General features: G+C 39.0%; 1 protein-coding gene across 2 annotated transcripts in view; it reads right to left on the reverse strand.

Annotated features, from left to right (window-relative positions):
* Nucleotides 1–22,119, reverse strand: part of LOC124715438 (zinc finger protein 62 homolog) — a 116,818-nt gene that overhangs the window by 75,383 nt on the left and 19,316 nt on the right. For both annotated transcript variants that reach the window (XM_047243097.1, XM_047243096.1), the window contains exons 3-4: nucleotides 19,788–20,104; nucleotides 19,320–19,508 (exon numbers count right to left, since the gene is read on the reverse strand). In XM_047243097.1, coding sequence (XP_047099053.1) covers nucleotides 19,320–19,508; nucleotides 19,788–20,104 — 506 coding nt within the window. The remainder of the gene's footprint in view (nucleotides 1–19,319; nucleotides 19,509–19,787; nucleotides 20,105–22,119) is intronic.

Raw genomic sequence — 22,119 nt, forward strand, 5'->3', positions numbered from 1 at the left:
TTGCCCCATGCTAATCCATACATCAAATGGGCATCTGCCAACTCCGCATTTGTAAACATTGCACTGACTGCAAAACCACGTTGGTGATGAACACTAAGCTGTTGATGCTACGTACTGATGTGCTTGATGCTAGTACTGTAGAGCAATGAGTCGCATGTCAGCACAAGCACCGAAGTCAACATTACCTTCCTTCAATTGGGCCAACTGGCGGTGAATCGAGAAAGTACAGTACATACTGACGAAACTAAAATGAGCTGTAACATGGAAATTAAGCGTTTCCGGACACATGTTCACATAACATCTTTTCTTTATTTGTGTGTGAGGAATGTTTCCTGAAAGTTTGGCTGTACCTTTTTGTAACACCCTGTATATGTCCCAGGATAAAGTTAAAGAGGCCACAAACTTTATGCTCCAAATGGTTCCAAGATTAAAACTCATAGATCAAAGTTACTGAATCTTGATTTAGGTTTAAAATGTACTTTTGAGTTGCCTTTCATTGTGGCCAACACAACAAAACTTATAATCAGTGCAGACTTTCTTTATCAGTTTGGCTTATTAAGAGATCTGAAAAGAAAATTATTATGACAATAATACTCAGTTTCATGTGGCTGCACTACAGTGTGCAATTGATTTGTCTTAATCTGTTACTTCACTCCATGCTAATTGTAAATATTCTGAACAACTTAAAACGTTTTCTGACCAAACAAAACCTACCCTTATGCCAGTAGAAATTAAGCATGATGATAAACACCATACTGCAATCAGCTGTGGGCCGCCAATGTACTAAAAGGCCTGCACATTAGATCCATATAAACTAAATTTGGCTAAACAAGAATTTCAGTTCCTAATGAATCATAAAAAAATTTGCCCCTTTAAAGTCCGTGGACTAGTCCTCTGCGCGTGGTAGAAAAGCTGGAAGGTCAGTGGCACATTTGTGGAGACAACTAATGTCTTAATTACTGGACTTTTCCTGACCACTATCCAATTCCTCACATAAATTATGTAAATTTCATCCTCATGAGCAAGAAAATAGCCTCTAAAGCCAATCTCCTCAAAGCATATTACAAAATCCCAGTAGCTGGATATGATAAGGAAAAGAGTACTGTGATCACACCCTTTGGACTTGTTTAGCATATTTAGGTGATATACTGATGGCTTCTAGGTCTCCAAAAGAACAAACTCAACATTTAAGTATCCTGTTTGAACAAGTGAACAATTTTGATTCGAGGATTAATGTTGCAAAATCTGTGTGTGTGGAGTTCAACAAATTAACTTTTTAGGTCATGTAATAACTGTAGAAGATACCAAACCAGACCCAAAATGAGTACAAATAATAACTAATTTCAAACTTCCAGGGACTGTGTCAACAAAAAATGGTTAAAATGGCTCTGAGCACTATCGGACTTAACATCGGAGGTCATCAGTCCCCTAGTGCTTAGAACTACCTGACATCACACACATCCATGCCCGAGGCAGGATTCAAACCTGCGACCATAGCGGTCGTGCTGTTCCAGACTGAAGTGCCTAGAACCGCTCGGCCACAATGGCCGGCGACTGTGTCAACATTACATAGTTTCTTGGCGTACTGAATTTTCACCAAATGCATTTGAAACATGCCACAGAATGTCAAGCTAGTCTAAATGATTACTTGAAAAATAACAAAAGAAGCATACAGTGGACAGAAGATGCAGTAAATCAGGTTGAGAAGAGCAAAATGGATCTTGCAAATGCACCCCTTTTAACATTCCCAGACGTAAACGATGATCTTTCATTGTTTGTAGATACTTCAGATTTTTGCATCCAGTACAGCGCTGAAACAGAAAAAAATAAAGAATATGGACACCAACTGATTTCTACTCCAAAAAGTTCTTGCCATCCCAGAAGAAATATTCAAAATACATGGCAATAAGGTATTTCAAGAACCTCCTTGAAGGATGTTCATTTGCAGTGTATACTAACCAAGCTCCAGTGATGAAAGCTTTTAAGCAAGGAATGACGAGGCAATCCCTATGCAACTGTTTCACCTGCAATTCGCGCCCGCCTACTTAGCTGGGTGGTAACGTGCTCGCCTCCCAAGCAAGCGGGCCCGGGTTTGATTCCCGGCCGGGTTGGAGATTATCTCCGCTCGGGGACTGGGTATTGTGTTGTCCTCATAATTATTTCATCCTCATCACCAGCACGCAACTCACTCCATGTGGTGCTGACTGAAATAAGACTTGCACTTGGCGGCCAAACTTCCCCAGATGGGGCCTCCCGGCCAACGATGCCATATGCTCATTCATTTCACGTGCAATTCATATCACAATTTGCAACAGACCCTACACACATTTCTGGAAAAGAAACTAGTGTGACTGACAACCTATCCAAACTGGGAGTATTAGTAGCAATTTATTATGAGAAGACAGCAGATGTTCAAGTAACTGATGAAGTTGAGAAAATTCACTCTAATCCTCATACCTCATTGAAGTTTAAACATCAAGAAACCCCTGGTGGAAGATTATTATGGTGCAATGTATCAACAAGTAACGTTTGTCCTTACATTCCTCAACAATTTAGATATTCAGTTTATCAGCATTACCACAGTATGAAACACCTGGTATCTATCTTGCTGAGTGCATTAACATGGTAGCACATTACTTTCTTACGACTGTTTCTAACTCTTGCTATGGGTTGTACTTCAGGCCATATTTTTACTAGGAAGTGGTCACACACACGCACACGCACACACACACACACACACACACACACACACACACACACACACACACACACACACACACACACACACTCTCTGCACCCCATGCTGTCTCCACATCCACCACTCAGTTCTTTGCTTTGATGCCAACAGCAATGTGAGCTATACGATTAACTGCTTTACCATCTGGCAACACCCAAGTTCCTTTATGTACATTCTTCCTTTGGAAATTTAGCGCTGCTAATGAACATCCCTGTTGAGAACGAGATTTTCACTCTGCAGCGGAGTGTGTGCTGATATGAAACTTCCTGGCAGGTTAAAACTGTGTGCTGGCAGAAGTAACACTGTGAGGAAGGGGCATGAGTCATGCTTGGGTAACTCAGTTGGTAGAGCACTTGCCCACGAAAGGCAAAGGTCCCGAGTTCAAGTCTCGGTCCAGCACACAGTTTTAGTCTGCCAAAAAGTTTCATCCCATTTGAGGTTGCAAAGGTTAAGAACATAATGCCATAGGTTAAGAACATAATGCCATCATCATTGCTGGATTCCTGTAAACCATGTATTCTAGTTGTTGAATGGAATACATCTTCTCTTCCCACTCTAGCATTCATATCGCCCAATAGGGCTTTACATTTTCTTTTGGGGATGGCTTCCCTGACAACCTCCAGTTCCGCACAGAATTCATCTTTCAGTTGACATGTGCTTCCTTCTGTGGGTACATGGCAGTTCACAAATGACACTTTATGTATCTTCACATCTATTGGAAATGCTGCAACTGTAGGGGTCACTGACAGAAACCCAGATACATTACCAGCTAGATCCTTACACAAAATCTCATATCCTGTTTGTACCCTGTCTCACAGCTTCCATAAAAGATTGTATACTTTTTGACATCAAGGGTACCAGTGTCGTCCCCCCCCCCCCCCTCCTCCCCCCCCCCCCCCAAATGAACTTAATGAACTTTCTGTAAAGCAAATAAATCCACCCTATATCTTTCGACCTCCTTGACTAGGCTGTTTCAGACACCTGTTTTATATAAACCACAAATATTCCATGTTCCAAATTGAATATCTTGTTCAAACACTTTTCGTCTATTTTGTATTCTCATATTCTGAGGCTTCCTTGTGGTTTGTTTACCATTAACAAGTAACCACCAATTAACAACCTGCAGGAACAGGGTTTCTGATACTGAGGTAGCCTCCCCCTAGATGAATTGCTTTCTCTACAGCTGTCAAGATTCATCTCCCCTCTTCTTAAAAATGTGAAAGGATGAAGGACAGGGACTAGGAAGATAGGGCATCGTGAAACAAACTTCGTCTGGTTCACTGACAAAGACCTTGGCTTGGGAGACACCACCAGTAGCGATGCTACTGCCAGCACACCCCTTACTGTCGTATGAAAACTGAAACCTCTCTGCCCACATGGACAGTACTATTTTAAGGTGGTGTCTCCTGGAAAGGAAGTTTAGCCAATATAAATTTTGTTGGCAGAGATAGTTCACACACCTGTGTGTTCAATTTTTAGTGACACAATTGTCAGACAAAAAACACATGAGCAAAGGTGTTCCGCTGGGTAGTGTATTAGACTGAATTGTTTTTAATATACCAGGTGGCTATGGCTGAAGTGCAGCTACTCACGGTGACCCAGTGTGGGCTGTAATTATCATACGACAGCAGAACTTGGTAGATACTCTGATGTGTTCATGCAGAACCGATTTAAGCACGAACAAAAATTAGTTCCAATTTTGACCATCAGGTGAAAATCTGGCACTGTACACTGTTTGTATGACAGTATGACATCCATGCTGGCGTTTCACAAGCCATAATGGTTAATAATAACATCAACATTATGCCTCTCTCACTTGTTTGACCTTTTCTCCCCATGTTCCGTTCCTAATCCATTACACACAGAAACATTTCTATATGCCTTTCTTGCATCAAAGCACCAGATTTGCACCTGGTGGCCAAAATTGGAACTAATTTTTTTCCAGTGTAAATTGGTTCCACATTAATTCATTGACGTTCCTACCAAGTTCCGCTGACATACAATAATTACAGCCCACACTGGACCCCTGTGAAGAGTTGCGCTTTAATTATAACCACAGTATAAGATATGGAGCAAAAGTTCACTTTGCTGATGACAGCAACACCATAATCACTGATAAAACACCAGAACTCCTATTAGGGAAAGCAAATGAAACTTTTCCACACAACTGGGCAGTTTGTAATAAATTAACACCAAAAATCAAGAAAACAAACAGTACGTACTTCAGCATAATCACGGAACACAATTCTATCACATTAAGCATAGGTAGTAAATTTACAGATAATATAACAAGCATAAGGTTTTTAGGGATGAATACTAATTGTCAGTTAACATGGAATGGACACACAGACACTGGCAAAAGGAATGTCATGTGCATGGACTCTCACAGATTTATTATCAGATTGTAACAGCTAATATCTTGTGATGACACACTATTCATGTTCTGAATGGATCGGATTTAGAGCAAGGGGTATACCAGAAACTATGTGGTTCCCGAGTCATCAACAGAGGTCCTTGATGAAGAGTAAAACTGTGTTTATATCAAAGAACAAGGGTTCAAATGAATGAGGAAGTACAGTTGTTAAGACATTGACCACACATTTTGGAGGAAGGAGCTTGTTCTGTCCGGCCATCCTGATTTACATTTACCATGGCTTTCCTAAACTACTCCAGTCAAATGCTGGGATCATTCATTCATCAAGGTCAAAGCCAATCAATTCCTCTTAAAGCATACTTATATAGTCTGTGTGTATGTTTATTTCTGAGCTATTTATTTTCATTGTATTATGACGACGAATTCTAGAAGATAGTAAGATCATCTCTGAATGAGTGAAAAAACAAATTTATTTACTTTAACAAATAATACATTTGTGCATAAACAATTGTGTTGTTTCGTGCAGCTTCCATAAACTTTTCATTAATTACTGTCTTACACAGTACCAACATCTACATCTACACTCTGCAACCCACCATGAGCTGCTTGCAGAGGGTACATTCTGATGTACCAGTTATTAGGGTTTCTGCCTGTTCCATTCACATATGGAGCACAGGAAGAATGATTGATTGACTGCCTTGGTTGTGCAGTAATCATTCTAATCTCATCTTCATGATCCCTAGCTGAGCAATACATAAGGGGTTGAAGTATATTTCCCATTCCCTTTCATATCCCTACAAAGTGTTACACACAGATACCTGTATGAGTTGCCCAATTCAACGACAACTCATTGATATTATAGTCATGGCACACTACATTTATTTTGTTTTGTGAAGTGCAAAATTTAACATTTTTGAACATTTAAGGCAAGTTGCCAATCTCCAAACCACTCTGAAATCTTATCAACATCTGACTGGATATTTATGTAGCCTATTTCAGACAATAGTTCATTACAGATAACTACATCACCCGCGAAAAGCTCAATTTTACTGTTATTACTGTCTGCAAGGACATTAATATACAACATGAACAGCAAGGATCCCAACACACTTCCCTGGAGTGCATCTGAAGTTACTTCCACATCTGACGATGACACACTATCCAAGATAATATGTTGCATCCTCCCTACCAACCCCCCCAAGGGACACTACCTTATCGAAGGCACCTTCAATGCTGGGCAGGATGGTTTGCACCTACGATGAAGTCAAGAGCTGTGTCAGCAGTAGAGCCAGAGTGGTCTTGACAAAGGAGCCAGACAAAGTGTGTCCCACAACATAGGGCAGGGAGGGCTGCATAGGTGTAGTGAAGCCAGCTTCCCTAAAGGAATAAACCTCATATAAATCCTGGTCCTCCAATTTGGGGGTTGGGCAAGTGGCTAACAACCCCTTCCTATAAAAAAAATTCTTGTTCAGAAACCTCAAAGTAAATAAGTTGGATGGATTTATGGATGACAACATGGCACTATTAAAGGCAAACAAAAACAAAAAAAATGATGTTTTTATTGGAAACTGAAACATACAATTGCTATACAGGGTGGGGACCCTGAGGTCAGTGCTAGAACAACTCGATAAAACCAAGGCATGCATACTTGCCCTACAGGTAATGCGATGGACTGGACACAAGTGCTTGATATGGAAAACTGGATAATTTTCTACAATGATTCAGAGAGCCACCATGAATTTGGTACAGGGTTCATGGTAAGACAAAAATTTAAGCACCTAGTGAGTGGATTCATTGGAATAACATCTAGACTCTCACATATGAAATTGAAGTCCCGATCCTCAAACTACTCATTGACCAATGTACATACACCAACACAAGTATTAGGTGACCAGGATAAAGACACCTTCTTTGAGAACTTCGAGAGAACTTAGACAGATGCCCTGTGCATCACACTAAAATAATTATTGGAGACCTCAATGCACAGATTGCTAAAGAAGACAATTACCTCACAGCAGTAGGAAAGCACAGCCTCCATGAATACACAAATGACAATGGCCACACATTCATTCAGTTTGCACTGTCACATAACATGGCTGTAGGTAGCACTACGTTCCCACACAGAAGGATTCATAAAGTAACATGGTGTAGCCCTGATCAGCTGACCTTCAACCAAACAGTGAAAGAAAAGCATTTAAGCTGTGCATCAACCTGTGTAAAAGCAAAAATGGGACACTACTGACAGGATCAAGAGGTATTGGAGCATTGGGTAGAGTATTTCAGTGAACTGTTGGATGCTTCAGAGTCCCCTATTGAAGATGTCCCAGTCCCTCCAGAAGATAATGCCACAGTATCTCTCCATTCCCAAGGAGAAGTGAACAAAGCAATTGCCAGGAGTTGAGCTAAATTGTAGGATCTAGCCAGAAGAATGGAATGTAGGGATAGTGTGCCTGGTGCTTGAGAAAGGAGATCTATTTGAATGCAGCAACTACAGAGGCATAACACTCTTAAATATTACATATAAAGTATTATGAAATATCCTGTTTAGTAGACTTTCACCTATTGCAGAAGAAATTACTGGAAGCTATCGATGCGGGTTGAGACCAGGAAAGTCATCTGTAAACCAAGTATTTACTCTTCAACAAATAGTAGAAAAGACCAATAAATTCAATGTTGGTGTGCACCAATTTTTCATTGACTTTAAATCTACATATGACAATACACAGGGCCAAACTTTATGAGGCAATGTGGGAATTTTGAGTGCCTGGAAAATTGGTGCATTTAATACAGGTCACCCTAAAGTAGCCCAGTGTACTGTTTGAGTGCAGTCCAGGCTATTACCTCAGTTTCCCATTCAAACTGTGTTAAGGCAAGGAGATTGGCTTTCCTGCTTACTTTTCAACCTGGCACTTGAAAAAGTGGTACACGAATCAGGTATTCAGAAAAGAGGTACTATCTACTATAAGTCTATACAATTGCTGAGATATGAAGATGACTTGGATTTAATGAGCAGAACACTTAGAGATCTACAAAGTGCATTTTCAGCTCTAAAACTGACTGCAGAAAAGATGAGCCTGAGAATTAATGAAGGAAAGATGAAGTATATGTATAATGGCACTAACCAACGCTTACAGCCTGCAATAACCCTTGGTGGAATGACATTTGAGTGAGTGGAATGTTTCACCTATCTGGGCTCAAAGATAGAAGCTAATGGCACCACCTTTACTGAAATTATGGCTCGCATAAATGCTTCTACCCAATGCAACTTTGGACTGTTGCGACATTTTAAATCCAAGCTTCTATCACGAAAGACCAAGTGCCAACTTTACAAAATGCTAATACGCCCAGTACTTACTTATGGCTCAGAAACATGGACAATTACAAAGCAGGGTGAAAACAAACTGAGATCACATGAAAGAAGTATACTGAGGAGGATTTTTGGACCTGTATATGAAAATGGGACCTTGTAATGGTGAAGGAATGACAAACTTTATGACTGCTATGAGGATGATATGGGCAAGTTCAAGTTCATAAAGCTGTGTAGACTGAAATGGGCTGGACATGTAATGCGACTCGATAAGACAGATACCACAAGGAAATCTTGCTGCAGTGAACCTATAGGAAGAAGAGCAAGAGGACGACCTAGGTTGAGATGGAGCAATGAGGTTGGAGAGGACGCTGCCAAGCTGGAGGTCCACGACGAAATCCAGAGAGGATTGGCAGGAAATTATTGAGGAGGCCAAGTTTCATCCCAGGATGTAGTGCCAATGGAAGAAAAAGAAGAGTCCTCCCTACCAAAAAGCCCTAAATCCAGTCACAAATTTCATTTGATACCCCATATGATCGTACTTTTGACATAAAGCATAGGTGTGGTATTGAGTCAAACGCCTTTCATAAGTCAAGAAGTACAGCATCTACTTGATTGTCTTGATCCAAAGCTTACAGTATGTCCTCTGAGAAAAGTGCGAGTTGGGTTTCACATGATCGATGTTTTCGGATCCATGCTGGTTGGCAGTGAGGAGGTCATTCTGTTCAAGATACCTTATTATGTTTGAGCTCAGAACACGTTTTAAGATTCAACAACAAATTAATGTCAAGGATCTTGGACAGTAGTTTTGTGGATCACTTCTACTACCCTTTCTTGTAGACGGGTGTGAGCAGTGCGTTTTTCCAAGAACTGGGCGTGGGTTTTTGTTCGAGGGACCAATGACAGATTATAGTTACAAGAGGGGCTAACTCATCTGCAAATTCAATATGGAATCTGACAGGGATTCCATCGGATCCTGAAGCTTTGTTCAATTTTAACAATTTTAGCTGTTTCTTAACACCCTTGATATTTATACTTATTTCATTCAACTTTTCAGTGGTACGGGGACTAAATTGTGGCAGTTCTCCTGGGTTTTCCTTTGTAAAGGAACATTTGTAAACAGAGTTAAGCAGCCTTTACATATGACCAGCATTTCTTTGGGTTCTGTGAAAGATCACTTGACAATATTCTGCTATGGCAGTTATCGAAGGCATCACATGCTGCTCTCTTGACAGCCAAACACATTTCATTCAGCACACTCTATCTATAGCCTTACGCATTGTTTAGACCTAAACCTATTATGCAGCAATCTCTGTTTCTTTAGAAGTTTGTTTGATAGTGACTGTACACCATGGAGGTTCCCTCCCATTATGAACTATTCTAATGGATACACGTCTATCCAGCGTATGGTGAACTATTCTTTTAAACTTGAGCCAAAGTTCCTCTAGATGCTCCTGCTCTGTTCTGAAAGTTTCCATAATAATGTGAAATGGCAAAATTTTTGCCATTTAGGGCACTGAATGAGGACTGATAAATCTGGCCTAAATTTTGTGCAAATAAATACAACCTTAATATGTTACAGTAATACATCCAGGTTCATCATATCACAGGAGTTCATTTAATCATTCTAAAATCAAAGCTAATATCAATGCTTAGTCTGTCTGAATTCAACAGTGGTTCACTCCAAAAGGGCCTATTGGATATAATTAACTCTGTGAAGTGTAAGACAAATGCTCTAGGTAGAAAGGTGTCACTATTCTTGTGAATCTATTTAGCAATAAGCAGGTAATTAGATACTATCAATTATGGGACTTACTTATTGACTTAACACATGGTGGAGCACAGGGTAGTATTATACAGACACAAATGATGGTACTAATGAAAAAATTTTAGGAAAAGGGCAGACTGCTACACATTGTTACACATTAGCTTTCGGCCCAAGCCTTCTTCAGAAGAGAAAACACACACAATCTTCATAAGAGTAAGCATATCTCATGCAAGCATGACCCCATCACCGGCAGCTTGGACCAGAATGTAACTGTCTCACTGAACAAAAGTAGAGGTTTTGACGGGGTGGGGGGGGGGGGGGGGTGGGGGGGGAGAGGGATAGCAGGGTATGGGTGGGGCAGCAATGAGCACTGTCCGGCAGAACATGTAGGAACTGGATGGAGGCATGACAAGACGACTAGGGTCAGCATCGGGAGGCCATGAGGCAAGGAAGTGTGGGGTAGGAGGACATAAAAGGAGAGGAGCAGGGAATGGGAAAGATAGGTGGGTGCGTTACAGAGGGTGACACATAATGAGAGTGAGAGGGTATAAATAGGGATGAAATGACAGGACAGAGAGGGCAGAAACTGTGGTACGGAGGGCATGGGGACAGTAGTTTACTGTAGGTTGACACTGGAATAATTTTGAGAGTGCAAAATGTGTTGTAAGGTTAACTCTCAGTGCAGAAAAACTGGTAGTGGAAGGGAGGATCCAGATGGTTTGGGTTGTACAGCAGCCATTAAAAGTAAAAGATCCAGGTATTATCAAGTATTTATTTTTATTTTATTTTGCATTTCTAGTTTTGAGGAGCAAATCCCCAAGGTCAGGGAATGTGTCAGAACATGAAATTACAACATAAAAGTAATAACATATAAAATAAAATGTTTATGAATCCAAAAAAAGACAAGCCATCAGTTTAAGTAAATGCAATCAATGATATAACATAGGAATCGGCTTAATTTTTCAAGGAATAAAAGGAGTGACCCATGAGGAAACTCTTTAGTTTCAATTTGAAAGTGCATGGATTACTGCTAAGATTTTTGAATTCTTGTGGTAGTTTACTTGAATATGGATGCAGCAGTATACTGCACACCTTTCTGCACAAGAGTCTAGGAAGTGCGATCGAAATGCAGATTGAGTTTCTACCTAGTATTAACTGAGTGAAAGTTCCTAATTCTTGGGAATAAGGTGAAATTATTAACAAGAAATGACAGTAAAGAATACATATATTGAGACTAGTCAACAGGGGTCAAAAAGGGGTTCGCAAACTTACACCACTTATTGCCCGAACTGCCCGTTTCTGAGCCAAAAATATCCTTTGAGAATGGGAAGAGTTACCCCAAAATATGATACCATACAACATAACCGAATGAAAATAAGTAGACTAGTCTTAATGTTGAACTATCACTTACTTCAGATACCGTTCGAATAGTAAAAATAGCAGTGTTATGTCTTTGAACAAGATCCTCGATGTGGGTTTTCCACAACACTTTACTATCTATCTGAACACCTAAAAATTTGAACTGTTCGATTTACTTATCGTATGCCCATTCTGTGAAATTATTTTTGTTGAATCATGTGTTAAAAACAGTAAAATCTGAGTCTTACTGTGATTTAGTGTTAGTTTACTTTCTACAAGCCATGAATTTATGTCATGAACTGCACTATTTGAAACAGAGACAATATTGCACAACATTGCAGTTGTAGCAATCTTTCTTCATACCTGGCCATATAAATTTCTCCACCATTAGCTTGAGCGTGATGTTCACAGATGTGCAAGGTTTTGGACACTGTCAAAAACTGACTTTCACAATGACTAAGTCACAAATGGTGTAGTCTGTTTCTTGGGAACATTGCACCAAATTAGGTTTTTCCTGCCTAGCAAACAAACTTGCTTGAGCTTAAGGGATGTTGAGTTGCACTGCAACAACTGCTGTAGCTGTTTGTTTGTGGCTTGTTCCGTTCTCAATTGGTCATAATTTATTGTTGCAGAAATTGTGCTTTAATATGCCTTATACCAGCAATAAATTGCCTGAAAAACTATAGTTGGTGAAACTGCTGAGAACACCTCTCTTTCATTTCTTGGAAAGCAAACATGATCAGCTTATGATTGGTGTAGTCCATAAAGGCTGAGCTTCCACATATATCCAGAAGTGTTGTATGGCCTCATGAACGGGCAGTAATTCCCAACCATACACACTACACTTAGCCTGTGTTTACGATAGCTATCCGGAAAAATACCGTAAAGACTTATAACTGCCCTCCACATTTTGAAGGAGTTCTGTACCAATAGCAAACTGCCTGGAGTCTACGACAATCACCAGCAGTGGAATGTGAACTGGGTGAGACAACAGTAGTGCTCTTTGTAAGCTAGCCCTTATCTTTTCAAAAGCCTGCTGCACAATTGGAGTACTTGATACGGGCTGCTTGCCCTTTCTGTTAGTATCTGCTAGTGCCTCTGCAAGCAGTGCCTGCACTCCCACTGCACCCGGTATAAGGTGTCTACAAAAGTTTATTATTCCAAAAAATCTTCGTAACTGCTGGTCATTGGTTGGCTTTGGAATGCTCCATAAAGCCTCCAAGTTCTTGAACAGATGGATACCAGATGCTGATACCACCTGCCTGAGAAACATCATTTTGGCGCTATGGATTATAAGACACTACGAACTAAAAGATGTACCGTAATTTTTAAGCTTTTTTTTTTTTACACTAAAATTTTTGTTATTATATTGCAAAACCAGACAAAAAAAAAAAAAATCTCCGTTTATGAAACCGAACTAAAATTCCTGAAAATCGTCATCTGAACATTCTTCTTCTTCTTCCTCCTCCTCCTCCTCCTCCTCTTCATTGTTATCGTTCTATTCTTCATATATACGATGGACTTCACTGTCATCGAAAGCTTTACTTATGCCTGCACTTCTAGAAAGACTTAACAATAACAACTGTTTTATCTGCTGACACACTTGTTTGATTGTAGGTCGTTTTAAAGCTCCCTTAGGTGTGAATCCATTGGATTTCATCCATCATCCATTTGTTCCATTCCTCTCTCTTAAGCTTTAAATGGTTTACTCATCAAGACATTAAGGGGTTCCAATTGTGAAGTAAGTCATCCCGCAATAATAGCAAACTCTGTATTTCTCTGTCCAATTCCATTTCACAGAATTTTTCAAATGATTATTAACTAATCTTGCACAAGAAAAGAACTCTTCTTCAATAAAACACACACTGTTAATCCATAATTTCATACCAGTCTCACCCATTCAACCCTTGTCATGTATGAGAACACCACCACATGGCAGTATTGCAGAAGCTTTTAGTGTTGTTTTGCACTGGAAAACAATCATTGGATTAAGTTTAGCACCATCTGCACAACATGAAAAGACACCTCTGTAGTGCATTTTCTCATGTCCACTTGTTTTTATAGTTACAGTTTTAGACCTTTCATGGGAATGGTTCTGTTATTCGGCACATTAAACATCAAAGGAGTTTTGTCCATATTCACTATTTGGCTTAAGTCCACATTAGTTTTCTTTTGATGTTGAATAATTTTCTCTTCATACTTCTGTGCCATTTTCTGAGATATTTTGGTTTAGGTTTGAATGCTAAGTTCATGATACTTCGTAAGCTTGAAGCACCAACCAACTCCACCCATAAAATCTGTCAAGTTCCACTGCAGCGCTAGCTTACAAGCATGTATCCCAATCATTTTTGTATTAATTCCAATGCTGTTTTGACGGTGTCCTTGAATCCATTTCAATACGTCATCTTCTGGTTTTCGTCATTTTGCATTCAGTCCTCTGCATCATCATTTTTTTTCCAGTTTTTCTTTACTAATCCACCAATCATGAATAGTTTCTTCTGTTGTCCACCAATCGTGAATAGTTTTTTCTGTTGGTGGAAGGCTGCTCTGTTCCCATGTTCTTCTGCATATGCCATTACTTTCAATTTATGGCCCACATCATATTAACGCATTTTATTCTTTTCCATTAAGAAACCAGCTACTAACAAAAATATTATAATGTTACCAATAACAAAAATCACTTTCAATAAAGTGCACTGGCACCGTAGACTGCAATGATGCATCATAGGCTAGACAGTGTTCTGGGGGTGCACTGCTGCTGCCAGGTGAATCCAGTTTTCCAGATTGAGATAGGTTTCCTATGGCATCGAATATACAGTCACTTTTCAGTATTGAATACAGGGCCATTTTTAAGACAGACTGAAATTTTATATCTAACACTGGACATTTTTATATTAATTTTAAGCATAAGACGCACTTCAATTTTGGAGGCAATTTTTCGAAGAAAAAAGTGCATCTTAGTGTCCATACAATATGATATCATAGCCATCTGGGAATAGTCCTCTTCAGCAACCAGAGTATGGTTGTATGCCTTCTTGCTGTCTATCGTGTTGAAGATTGTAGCCTTAGCAACAACATTCATAAAATCACACAAGTTTCATACGGGATAGTGGTCAGATAATGTTCATGCATTCCAACCCCGGTAATTCCCGCATGACCTTCATGTGCCATCACTCTTCTGGCCCAATAGTGAAGCCCATTTGTTATCCAATTTTCTTACAATACCTGCCTGCAACTTTGTCAAATTCTGCTTTTGCCTCTGAGAACCAGTGGGCGCCAGTGTTCTCAGTCATCAGAAGACCAGTTGGCCTGTGGTAGTCTTGATGTAGTGCAACATGGTATGCAATATCTTCTGCCCTGTTTCATGTTCACCTGAATCACCAGATACAGCAACCGTGTTCCTTGTACTTCTGCCTACTTTGCCTATCAACATCGCACTCCTCCACCTAACTTGTGCTGTGCTCAGCTGAAACCCCAGGCCATGATGATGGGTGAAATGTGCACCTAGAATCGGCTTTTGTACATCAGCCAGTACGAATCTCCATTTAAAAACTTTGCTAAAACCTATGTCCACTGTCATCTCCTGTTCGCCATAAGTCATAATGGGTGAATTGTTAGTGGCAAATAGGTGGAGTGCTGTGTCTACTGCCTCTTTCCGAATCCGATTAAATGGCAGTGTGCTAAAGTCCAAGCCAGAGTCAAACAGGTAACTTTGATTTGCCTTTGCGCCTGTCATATACAAGCAGCACAATAAAGTGAGTGGGCAAACTTGCTTACACGTCTAAATGTGCATGGAAACAATGCCTCAAATAACACTGTCACTCTTGAGTGTTGCATCTCAGCTGTCTTCTATCAGTCCATCACAGTCTGTCCATCCCTTCATATCCACGCTTGCAGTCTTGTGAAGCTACAGGGCCTGCTACGCCTATTGCAAGCTGCTGGACTGTGCAGGGAACTGCGGACCTCATGGTCTGCATGTCAAACCTTTTGTAGAATCAACATACTCTGCCATCTTGTCCCTCTGGCCCTTACTTCTGTTGGCTGGGCAAATGTCCTTCTACTTTACTGCTGTGCACAATGTCTCATTTGTTTGATTCCAGCAGCAATAACTGTCCTTTCATTTCATCTAATTCTAGCTTTAGACTGTGTCTTCTGCTGTTTTCCAGCTGTCAGTTACTTGTGTTACTGCTGAGGCACTCACTTGCCACAATGTCACATGTATGTTATCAGTGACTGACAGAACAGGACTAATGTTGTTTGTCCCACAAAAGATTATTGCCATTTTTACTGACAGCGGCAACTGCATAAGCCACTCATGCCGAAGCATGTGATCCCATATTGCTGCCTCCTCCACAGTAATCCAGAACTGCAGCCAGAATTTGGAAGATGTCCTGTTGCCAACACATTCGAAGTGTAGGACCTATTGCATCTGTTGGTCTGAGGATTTGCCCATGTGCTGGATCACCATGGCTCTAAAATGTTGATATCGACTATGCGTAGGAGGCTTCAAAATGATTTCCAATACCATCTCCACTGCTCGAGTGTCCACGATATTAACTGCCACAGCAGACGTTGTATAGTAATTCATGAAATTACTCTGCGTAAACGCTAGCTCTCACTGCAAACCAAGGTACAGATTTCTCCAGCAGGAAGTACGGCAGTTTTATTTTCATCGTTGACTTGGTGGACATGTTACAACTCTGTAGTTCGTTTGTCTGCTGTATATACTGCTTTTCAATGCAACTCTCTGTGTCTATGTGACAACTTGTGTCTGCAGATCCGTAGTACATCTCTCTAGTTCCTCTTCCCAGCATCAAGGTTGTCCTTCCTTTCGGTTTTGTCCATCGACTTCACCATCTCACTTTGTACCATGCTCAAATTTGCTGTTTACTTCCGTGCCTCAGAACCAACATTTTATAGGTACTGCTGATAGTGTAGGCTACAAAGCAGACACTCACGGAGAACCCCACAGCAGATATTTATTTTAATGATTACATCAGCTAATTATCACTTGACAACCAATGAGCAGAGAACGAACTCAAGAACAATCTCACAAATATAAAGAGCAAACACCACTCTGTCTGTTGGCCAAAGAATAATAAAGTTTCTTCACTCACTGTCTGTAACCAGTGCTTCCTATATTTTCTGTCATACAATATGGTTTCAACACTCCTTGGTATTCGACCAAATTCTGAACTTAAATATACAAAAGGTCACTCCACTTACAGACCACTCACTGTGAACTGAAGGTTTTCCTTGGTGTAATATTGAACTTGGCCTTTAATTTGAATGTTTTCTCTTATAATTGTCCCCCACAGCTCAGGGATGTCAACATATGAGAGGGAGAAAGGTGAAGAACATTAGTGAGTATACTGACAGTAATTCATGTACCAAAAGGAAAGACAGCTCTAGCTGAGAGCACAGTAGGCTTTAAAGGGAGATTTCAGTTCAAGTGCTACAATCCAAAGAAGCTTACAAAGTGAGGTTTATGAATTTTACATCTGTGAGATTCAGAAAATGGCTGTGTGTGGGGTTTTTTTCCCCACACTCTGTATTATGTTAAGACAACTACAGAAAATCTAATTCAGCCTAATTTACCTCTTGCAACCTGAATAGTTGTTCATTTGGCACAACAACTGCTACTTTGTGTACATGGTTCAAGCTACCACATCTTTACTGACAGGTTCTATCCATGCACCCAACTTGCTCAGGAATTGCACAAAATGAAATTTCATCCAACAAGTACAGTTACACTTCTAGAAAGGATTTTTCAAGTAATTTTAAGATGATGAAACCTGCTGGGTATGAGTTATGTGCCCATCAAAGTGAAATGAAAATTACATGCCTTTTGTCCCCTGACATAAGGTTAGTGACAATGTTGAGTATTTTCTTTGATCCTCAAACCCAACTGATCAATTACAGAAAGAGAAGAATCTGTGCAGTTTCTGAAACCCACTGTTATTTTGGAATACTTGGAGTTTATGGGAGGAGTTGGCAGGGATGATCAATACTGTGGTTGCAATGGTTTTACAAGACAATCATAAATGTGATGGAAAAAATTATTCTTCTGGCTGATTAAATTTGCTGTAGTAAACAGTTACATTCCTTACTCAATTGACAAAACAACTGTGGAGAACAACTGCAGACTCATATTTCCTACAGAAGAAATCTAATCAGACATCTAGTAGGCCAAATGAGAAAAACAAATTTAAAGAAGAAAGGAACACAATCATCATCTGACACTGAGGAGAGAGTAAATGGAGAAAGATGCATTTAATAATGCAAAATGAAAAAGAAATCAACAAAAGATTGCATGGTTTGCAGCAAACACAGGGAGAAAGGAGGAAGAAGACAAACAATTTTCTGCGGTGAAACATGCAAGAAGTAGCTTGGGCTTCACACGGTAGAATGTTTTACGAGGTATCAGAAAACAGAAAATTATAAACAATCATGAATAAAAACACCATAAATAATTTCAAAAACAAATGTAAAAAAATATATTGTTGTCAACTGACCTCATATTGAATTTTATTTTTTAAAAACAGTAGTGAAATAATCTGTAAATCTCGTGCATCTTTATCCGCATAAAATAAATAAGGTTTGGGGAGAACACAGTGAGTAGAAAAAATTGAATTGGAAAGGGTTAAGGAGCTATTATGTCAACTCGAATCAACACACTGTTGCTTAATGCAAACCAGTCGCCATGAAAATACTGAAGAACATTCCTGTGTATATCCATAAAATAGTGGGCAAATAAGCAACTTCCACAAGTAGTGGTCAAAAATAAGTTATTCAGAAATTAAAGAACAGGTTATGGAAAATTCATAATTCCTCTGCCTGAATAATGGAGCACATGTACTATAAGGAGATGGGTCCAAGTCAAGTGATAACACTAACATTGCTTATTGGTTACTTCTCCTTACAACTTAAAATGTAAGTTAGCTCTGTGTTATGAAAGCTTCCAGCCATTTTGAATGTTCAATCTGACATCTTTGGTGTGTGCAAACCCAAGTGTCCAAAACCACTGGAATGTGTATACAGAAAATATTCACATACATCTGAGAGTTACCTGCATGACAGCAACATAATACATACAAATCTCATATGCATTGTACTCTCTCAGTTACGTAAGAAGTACAAAGAAAGTAGTAGATACTCATCAAAAAGTGGTACCATTCGCTTGTTTGGTGATTAATAAACACAGTTTTTCAATAGATCTGAGTTCTATGTTGTAAGAAATTGCACTTTATTTCCTCCATCCTTATGAAATTAATACTAGTTATGTCTCCCATCCAGTCTCAGATCCTCAGTATAACAGACACAAATTTCAGTCTCTTACTTATTTTCTGGTCAGAGGATTTGGATGACTGCTACTGTGCAAACAAATTGTAAAACAAATTTTTAATTGTCATAGCAGGAAACAATATAATTCAAGCAATATCAAACCCTGATAGTGTGTCACATTAGTACCCCACCTTAAGCTCATACATGCAAGAGACAGTAATAATAATTACAAACTACCCTTGCAAATATTCTTTTTGTTTAAGCATTATAACATGTAGTACTTTCATGCTTCGCAAACATTTTTCATATGTGCACACCACAAACATTCCCACTGCTGCTGCCAGGGTGAGTACTTTACCAGGGAAAATAGTCTGCAACTTATTTTCTGGATAAAATTATTCTTGCAACAATAACAACATAAATTTACCCTCAGAGGGTTCCAGGATAACTTTTGTTAAATTACTCTACATAAAAATTTCATATTTCTTACCGCTGCATATGATTACCATCACTGGTACCAAGAACACGACGATCCCTTGGTAGGTGACTCCATAAATGGTTTTGTAAACCAATATCATTATTAAAACCTCTTGAGCACAACGTACATTGATATGGCTTCGTTTCTTTTTCCAGAATAGGAGGAATGCTGGCATGTGTAATCACATGGGCCGGCACTACTCTGAATGTAAATACATACACAAAAATTACAGAGCAAATGTAACATGAGGCTGACAAACAAACACTATTCAAGAGACAATATTACTCATCCACATACATTAAATACATGAATAATAAATTATAGATCCGGATAATTTTTGGAGGAATGAAGTACATTACATTTTAAGAGACAGCTACACATTGTTCATAGCTGAAACAGCAAACAACTATGCTTTCAAAATTTAGTAACACACGTAATTTTTAAATACCTTTACAACACACTATTTTTGTCACAACATACCTTGCATGAACTGTATTGTTTGTTGGCATATCAGTCTCACTTTTATTATCACATTCACTTGTATCACATTCGTCTGCTTCCTTGGTTTCTGCCAAGTCAGTATCACTGTCATGAGCAGTATCAACACTACAAGTAACATTTGAATCATCTTTGTCACTAGTATCCTGCTCTTCATTTGTGATGTTACACTGGTTTATATCGCTACTTGCTTCAAATGACTCATCACTGTCATGACTACCATCTTCAAGGGCACAAAGAAAAAGCATCGGGTCAACTCTCACTTCAACTTCCGTGACTTCACTGTCAGTTTCAGAACCCTACAAGAATAAAAATGTTATCGTAAGAAAATATCTACAAAAAATAGTTTTTTTATAGCAGTGTGTGTAAGCTTCAAATATACATATGTCTATCAGGATGTAATAAGTATAAATAGACTATAACACACAAACAGCTTACACAAAAAAAATGGAATAATAAAAATGCATTCATGTAACACAATGTAGAAATTCAGGCTTGGAATGGCTACAGTAAGTTACATTCAGTTTACCAGAAATCCTCACAAATTTAGTTGTACCAGATACCTGTATCATCAATGAATCGAACATGTCAAGCAAACAAACACAAACAGATGCTTAAAGGGGCATTTTACTGCATACTGTGGTTTTTAGACTTAACAATCACCTGTGAGCACTATACATATGGACATGACCACGTGCACGAGGTACTTTTTAATTATAAATGTTTTACTTGTATAAGGTGATACATTTTATCCACTAATACAGCAACATGGCATGAGTTTCTAACTCTCAATGAACACGTTTTGTAACAAAAAAATTTTAGACACCAGAAGAAGACAGCAAAATCTTACAAAATCGGTTGTTGAAAATAAAGAAGAATTTAAGCCATCTTGGCTATAAAAAGCTTTTCATACTAACAAATTATTACAAAGATCTTATTTCATTTCATTTTATTTAAAAATTATTGTGCACATTGTTTATAGACAAGATGTGCATGTGTGTGCACAACACATGCACTGCAACAGCCACTGCAACCCCCCCCCCCCCCCCCCAAACTCACACACATTCTATTTACATAAAGATTATATCAATTAGATTTTAAATAAAAGATGAAGTAACTTGAAGAAAATGCACAAGAATCTCTACTCCACTTGTAGCAGCAAATTTTGCACTTCCTTAATTCAAGGTTCTGGTGTTCTATAGGTTCTACAAAGTCTGCTAATGAATAGAAGCAATCGCGCAATTAAGAGTGCTCTTAAAATTCTCATAAACGGTTAGAAGGAAGAAATGGCTTTTATTTTACAATGGAGACTTGCAAATTTGTGTAGCACAATATGCAGTGAAGGCTTTAAAATCTGTGTTCCAACTGAACTAATGTTCACTTCCTACCGTGTTCGCAGATAAAAATTATTAATCCCCTCTTTTAACCTGGCTCACATTTACAGTTTTCTATAACATAGATAAAAGGAGTGGGTGGTACAGCTTTTGAGACTTGTATGAACAAGTATTACAAAAATACAAAACTACAACAGGAAGAGCTGTTCTCTCAATGCAGTTTACAGGTTTCTGGTCTGCCAAAGGCTTCCATGCTGAATTTTTACTTGCTAATTACGTTTCAAACACACATCAAACTGAGCTTTGGAATAACTGACTCTGTCAAGATTTGCCATGATCCCTTCATACTCTTTAATCCTTTGAATTCACAACTCAAAGTGATGTGTAAGGTTGCAATGTTTCAGCTTTTGGAATACACAAAACAACCCTCATTGTTCCACCAAGTGAAAGACTGTTATTTAAGCTAACATGAAAATATCAGAATGGATGCTTTCATAGCATGGCTGATCACAGTTTTACATAACCTATCTAATCTGATGATGCTGTTTTAATATACAGAAAACAGCCAGCTCTCTTAAAAATATCTTGTTTACTTTGCCAGAATTCATTCCAGTTCCTTCCTTTCAAAAAGTAGTCTACCTGATGGATAGCTCCACAAGAGGAAGTCATCACTTAAATGTAATTCATCATCGAGTGTTTGAAAGCAGAACAAAAAGACCAATGTTGTATAATGTCCTCAATACAATGCTGAAGAGTGAACTGAGAATATAATTCCCTTGACAGTACACAAAAATGCATTTGCCAGTATCATCAGAAGTTATTTAAAAATACTGTCCCAGGATTCACCATTAGTGAAATAGAAAAACAATAGAAATCCTGAATATAAAAGCCTACACAGAATGCTAGTTAAAGGGTGTAGCAACTGTTCCACTTTGTTCAGTTGAGTTGGGGTTGGGAGGGGGGGGGGGGGATTTATACAT

Source organism: Schistocerca piceifrons, chromosome 1, assembly GCF_021461385.2.
Source record: "Schistocerca piceifrons isolate TAMUIC-IGC-003096 chromosome 1, iqSchPice1.1, whole genome shotgun sequence".
Classification (NCBI taxonomy): Eukaryota; Metazoa; Arthropoda; class Insecta; order Orthoptera; family Acrididae; genus Schistocerca; species Schistocerca piceifrons.